General features: G+C 40.5%; 1 protein-coding gene across 1 annotated transcript; it reads right to left on the reverse strand.

The window, feature by feature from the left end:
• Positions 1–796: 796 nt before the first annotated feature.
• On the reverse strand, positions 797–2181 carry CS (citrate synthase). Its single transcript, XM_072766778.1, is given in 2 exon segments — positions 797–1665; positions 1668–2181. Coding segments are annotated over 2 exon segments (1383 nt in total).
• Positions 2182–6641: the final 4460 nt, after the last annotated feature.

Below are 6641 nucleotides of genomic sequence, written 5' to 3' on the forward strand. Positions count from 1 at the left end.
AACTACTACTTCCTTAGATAGTGGCATATATAACCTGCTGAAAGAGGTCTCTAGTAAGGACAAAGAAGGGGAGGTCCAGAGCACCCTCAGCATGAGGTGCAGCAGGTACAGAAAATCTGGAAGGAGGGAACTATTAAAGTAGTGGGGAATGGAACACTTCAGAACTTAATTTTCATGGGATAATTAAAAACAACAACAACAACAACACTGGGTGCCAGTCACAAAATATTAATGGCCTTTATGGTCACTTGGTAGCATAAAAAAATGCCAAAGATGTCCAACTAACCAACAGGTCTTGCTAGGAAGTGTCTGTGTGCATGGGAGAGGGTGACAGGGCTTGATAGAGCTGATAATCCAACATGATTCCTATAGAAACAAAAAATGCAGAGTCCTGATTTGCTGGCCTCCAGAGGGCTGGAGAGAACAGAACCAAAAGCTCTGAAGTGACTGCAGATTCTCTGCAACCAGCTTTGACCCATGGAAAGGAGAGCCAGATTCTCACTCTAGAGATGGTGGGGGGCCCAAACCTAACCCATACCACATGCATTAGTCCTGGTCACCCTACAGTTGATGGGCAACTCACCAGGCAAAAGAAAGGAACTGGTTGGTGATGAAGGGTTACTTTTTATCTCTTAAAGTCTTAATTTATATTTTAACCTCCAACTTATTATCAGTGCCTCAGATACAATTTAATCTTAAGTCTTAAAAAGCCCCCTGAAACAAAACAAAATTATTCTTTTTTTAAAAAGCTCCCTCACTTTCTGGTAGTTAGTTTCCCCCAGTCTTCAGTTTTGCCCTAAGAGTCCACAAACTTCATTGGACCATCTGTGCTCATGGACTTGGGCCTCTCTAGTGGGAAGCCTAGGGCTCAGCTCCAGATGAGCTGTGCGAGTACACCCAGTGCTCGTGATACCACAAACAGGACTGTGTAGTAATTCTTCTCTGTCATGCTGTAGTACTGGAGCAGCACCCCACTGTGAGCATCTACACTGGGCCAAGGGTTCTTGGCCTTGCCCTGCTCTAACAGGACATTGGGTACAATCTTGTACAGCTGAGCAACCAGCTTAAACATGGAGTCATGAGGCAGGTGTTTCAGAGCAAACTCTTGCTGACAGGTATATCGTGGGTCAGTCTTCCTTAGTACTGCATGGCCATAGCCTGGGACAACCCATCCTGAGTTCAGTGTGTTCCATATGTAGTCTCGTAACTTCTCATCTGACACATCTTTGCCAACTTCTTTCTGTAGTTGTGTCAGCCAAACAAGTACTTCCTGATTTTCCAAACCATGCAGGGGCCCTGCTAGCCCATTCATGGCTGCCGCAAAGGACAGGTAGGGGTCTGAAAGGGCACTGCCCACCAGGTGGCTGGTATGGGCACTTACATTGCCTCCCTCATGGTCACTGTGGATGGTGAGGTACAAGCGCATGAGCTCAGTGAACTGAGCATCAGTATAGCCTAACATGTTGGTAAAATTGTGGGACCAGTCCAGCTTAGAGTCAATGGCCCCAATATTGCTGCCCTCTCTGTAGAGATTCTGGTAAATCTTTGCTGCAACACAAGGTAGCTTTGTGATCAGATCCATACAATCTTCATAAATCAACTCCCAGTACTTTGTTCGGCAGATACCCTCTGCTCTGGCAAAGTTACTTTCACTGTTGAGGGCTTAATGGCTGGACTAAGCTGAGACATAGGGTGTAGATTGGTAGGAAAGCTGTCCAGCATGGTGACCACATGGGAAGGTAGAGCTGCCCTCTTTGCCCACTCTTTTGAGAGCCAAGACACCTGTTCCTCTGTTGGGATTTGTCTAGTTACCAGCAACCAAAATAAGCCCTCTGGCAGGGGTTCTTCACTGCCTTTAGCCTTAGGCAGCAGTTTCTGGCACTCAGGGATACTGTAGCCTCGGAAATGGATGTCCTCATCAGGATCAAGAACTGATGTTTCATATACTAATCCCTTCATGCCTCTCATGCCACCGTACATCATGTCCACAGTGATTTGGTCCACTACTGTCTTGCCATGTTGCTGCCTGAAGGTCTTTATTCTGGCCTGCTCCTTGGGTATCAAGTCTGCCAATATGTCTTTCAAATTTGTAGAGGAGGCACTGGCATGCCGAGCGGCAAGAACAAGACAAGATGCATTCTTGGCTCGGAAGACCCGGGCGGCCGCAGTGAGTAGAGCCATGACGGGGAACTCGGGCTTGGGGAGTTCGGGCAGGACGGGAAGAGCCGTGGCAGGAGGGAGCCGACGCCGCTGCACCGAGGGCCGCGCTGATGGGCGGACAAGGTTGAAAGTCTGTGTGGATTTCTTTGGGTTCATTTTATTTGGTATTGTTTGGGCTTCCTGAATCTGGATGTCTATTTCCTTCTCAAATTTGGGGAGTTTTCAGTGATTATTTAATTGAATAATTTTTTATCCATTTTTTTCACTCTCTCTTCTAATTCTGGGCCTTCCATAATATGCATATTGGCTCCTTGATGGTAAACTATAACCCCTTTAAGTTTTCTGCATTCTTGTTCATTCCTTTTGCTGTCTGATTGGATACTTTCAGATGAACTTTGAATTTGTTGTTCTTTTTCTGTGCTACTCTGCTATTGAACCTCTTTACCGAATTTTCAGTTCTGTTACTTTATTCTTTAGCTTCATGATTTCTATTTGGTACTTTTTATTTTTTTAAAAAATCTCTTTGTTAAAATTTTCACTTTTTTCATGTATTGTTTTTCTGAGCTTGTTAAGCAATTTTGTGATGGTTATTTTGAATTTTTTTGTCAAGTATTTCATATCTCCATTTCACTATGACCATTTTCTGGAGTTTTATCTAATTCCTATGTTTGAATTGTGTTTCCCAGTTACTTCATTTTCGTTGACTCTATATGAGTATCTACACATTAGAAAAGCCTGCCACTTCTCCTAGTCTTCACCATGCACTGGCCATGTGCAGAACCTTCACCAATCAACCTGGCCAGAGCTTGTGTAGGCTTCTCAAATCTTCATATTAGTCCAAACTGCCATCTTAGTTCTTTTTTTTAAGATTTTATTTATTTATTCATGAGAGAGAGAGAGAGAGAGAGAAGCAGAGACACAGGCAGAGGGAGAAACAGGCTCCATGCAGGGAGCCCGACATGGGACTTGATCCCAGGTCTCCAAGATCACGCCCTGGGCTGAAGGTGGCACTAAACTGCTGAGCCACCCAGGCTGCCCTGCCATCTTAGTTCTTAATGGCCTCCAGACTTCTAGATTCTACCTCTGATGGATTCTGTGAGTGCTCTACATTGGGCTATAGCAGGAGGCTTCGGAGGGTTCTTGTATTTTAGTGTAAAATACCTTCTTTGTTCTCAGTGGATCCCAAGTATCTATTCTGGATCCTGTTAACATTATAAGACAGAAGCCATCACTGGGCAGCCCCCAGAAACTTGAATATTCAATATGTGGTCCAATTCTTTCTCTTCCCAGAGAGAATCTGGGAACTATTTTTTTTTTCTTTCCCCATCTGCTTGCTCTGTGCTAAACCAGGACTCCTCTTGTGGCAAGTGTCTGTTCCCTAGTTCAAACTGCCATCTTTGTTCTCTATAGCCCACAAGAATCTAGCATATACAGGGTCCCATCGGTGTTCTCAAACAGGGAAAATAAAAGCCAGTCCCTTGAGAATCATCTAGAGAAGTTGAGATATTGGATATACAATCTAATTCTTTCTCTTCTCAAGGAGAAGCTGGGAACTGAGGGTTTCCTCCTGATTATGTGGCATTATGCTGGGTGTAGGGATTATGGAGAGAAAGTGTTTAATTTTCCTACCAGGTTTGATGTGGATGATTTCCCATTTGTCTTGGATACAGGAGGCTCTCAACTAGTTTCTGTATTTCTAGAAGGGAATTGATTTATGTACTGCTATTGAATTGATGTGTCATGAAGGAAAGAAGAGTCCAGAGCTTCCTATTCTGCCATCTTTTTGAAACCATTGTCAATGTACCTCAGGTTCATTGGTCTTGATGTATACTAATCACTAGAGAAGATTTATACAATGTATTTTAACCTCATCTTTCCTTCCTTCAACTATCTGTCCAGTAAATATTATTTCAGACATTAATAGTTTCCTATGTGTCCAAAGCTACATGTTCTCATTATCTCAATTCCTAAATCATGTAAAATGGATATATGATTTCCAGGAATATATAAATATAAGTAAATAATGTCTGATTGATATGATCAAGCCTGAAGGCAAAATCAGGTGACCCAGTTAAAAGTTTTCTCAACTTTGACAACTTAAATTAACCAGATAATAAATAGATCAACCCTTTGATTTTGGGCTACAGACACTCTAGATTTATCCCCTACAAAATGAAATAAACAATTAAGGCAATTCAGTCCTCACATTCTCTTCTTAAGAGAAAAACAGGATTTAAAAAAAATGTTTGAAGAGGTAAGGATTGTGGACTAAAGTTAGCTAAATTAATAATATCTACTAATTATTTACAGAGTAATTATTTGATAACTTATTCAGTTTTCCTTATGTAGTCATTACACATAATAAAATGCTTATTTAGAGAATTTAAGAGCTTTGAACATACCTGATTCTCTAATACAGAAAAAGTCATGTGCCATAATGGTCATTTGATCCTTTACAGGTGAGTGGTCCCAGAATGTCTCCTCATTACCATCCTCTAGCAAACTCCACCAGTAAGGCCAAGATTTGCATCTGAAGTATCTGAGGATCAGGCTTCGAACATCTCTTTTATAACAACACTTAGCTCCTAGTGATTTCATCTAGTTTCATAGCTTTAAACATCATCTATATGCTTATGACTATCAGATTTATATCTCTGTCTAAACCTCTGTGAAATCCAGGGTGGTAAATCCCATTTGTCTACTTGATATCTCCACTTGGATGTCTAAAATACATTTCAACTCTAACAAGTTCAGCTGGGTTTTTTTTTCTTGAGTCTTCCACTTTGATGCAATAAGTATATTGTACCTTCATCATTCAGCTGGTCAGGTCAGAAGTGTAGTCATCTTTACTTCCTTTCTATTGCATGTTTAATCCATTTCCAGATTCTCTCAGTTCTACCTTTAAGTAATATCTGGAATTCTTACCACTATGTCTGGTTGGTACCATCTTAGTTTAAGCCATTATCACATCTTTCTTGCCTGGATTATTGCAATGCTGTCACTAACTGGTCTTCATGCTTCTGCCCTATAGACACCCCCCCAGTCCTTTTCAACTTGGTAGCTAGATTGATTTGTTTACATAGAATAACTGTAGGCTTCTCATCTCTTTAATATAATTTTCTTGCTTTGCAGAGGCTACCTACCAGGCTCAGTTCTGGTTGACACATTAGGCCTAGACTGGTGTGGCTTCGTGCCCAGAGCAATCTGGTTTCGTTCACTAACAGCAGTTTACAGTTTCATTTGTACCATTACAGAAAAATGTATGGAACTTCCCAAATAGCATAATGCTACAGCATATGAAAGGACAGCAGAATTCCTTTCAGAGCCTACCATATGTGACCAGCTAGAATTTAATGACTCTTGGTCCATTTCATTGAGGTTAAGCTGTGAATTCGGTGGATAATTTCAAGAGGCCAAGTTTTGTTGCTCATTGACTATGTTCACTTTGAATGCATTTGAATACTATAATTTTCTATTAACTGGTATCTTACATCTGCAACATAGGATTATTAAATCTGTTTTTATGACCACAATAACCCATGTCAGGAAGTTCTCTTGATATTTTTCCCAGGGAAGGTAAGATTGCATTTGCTCCTTATCCATCTTAGTAAACTATATAAATGGCACCTGTGGTGTGCTGTCCCACTACATGTATCCAGTTGTGTGGATACATGCATTAACTCTGGGAATATATCTGTCTCCCTCATATTCAACATGAGCATTTTCTACCTAGTTTTCAGATTCCCTTGATTTAGGGTGTCAGTTGTAGAACATTTAAGTCTGACAGAAGAGTATCAATCAATCATGTATTTATTGAATGCTTACTAAGTGAAAGGCACTGTGCTAAGCTAGGTTTAAGCAGAGTATTAAGAGGAGTTGGAGGAAAAGTGCTTTTTAAAGAAAATTTCAGAGGCTCAATGTCAGACAGAGGGAGATAGTCGTGTAGAGTAATACTTTTCCAGACTGTAAAATTGTGAATTAGGTGTTTTCACCTCCTTGTTTTTACTTATTTCTCTTTCTTGATTTCTCTTCCCTCACATCTTTTTAGATTTACCTAGGTCTTTCATACTCTCTTCTCGTGCATACACACTACCCAGTAACAGAATTATTTTCCTAAATTGTGCTTAAGTCTTTGGGGTAGGAGTGGGGGGGCCCCAATCACACTTATCTAAATGTCTCATTTCATCAATACTATCCTATTGGGTTACAACCTGCTCCCCGAATCTCGCTAATATATTAATGATCAAAACCATTTAATTTATTTATTTAGGAAGGTCATTTACATTTTAATAGGTATCTTATATGTAACAATATTTACTTAAAAAAAAAAACCCCAAACCTCTAATAATGACATTAAAAACACTGGGAGATTAGAGAGGGGAGATTTGTTTTTCAGGTAAGTGTGTATTTCTGGAATCCTTCAAATCACACTTCTGTTGGCAGTCACCTATTTTGTTCAGAGGTATAATTAACCATATTCA

The sequence above is a fragment of the Vulpes vulpes genome, chromosome 8 (assembly GCF_048418805.1).
Source record: "Vulpes vulpes isolate BD-2025 chromosome 8, VulVul3, whole genome shotgun sequence".
Taxonomy (NCBI): Eukaryota; Metazoa; Chordata; class Mammalia; order Carnivora; family Canidae; genus Vulpes; species Vulpes vulpes.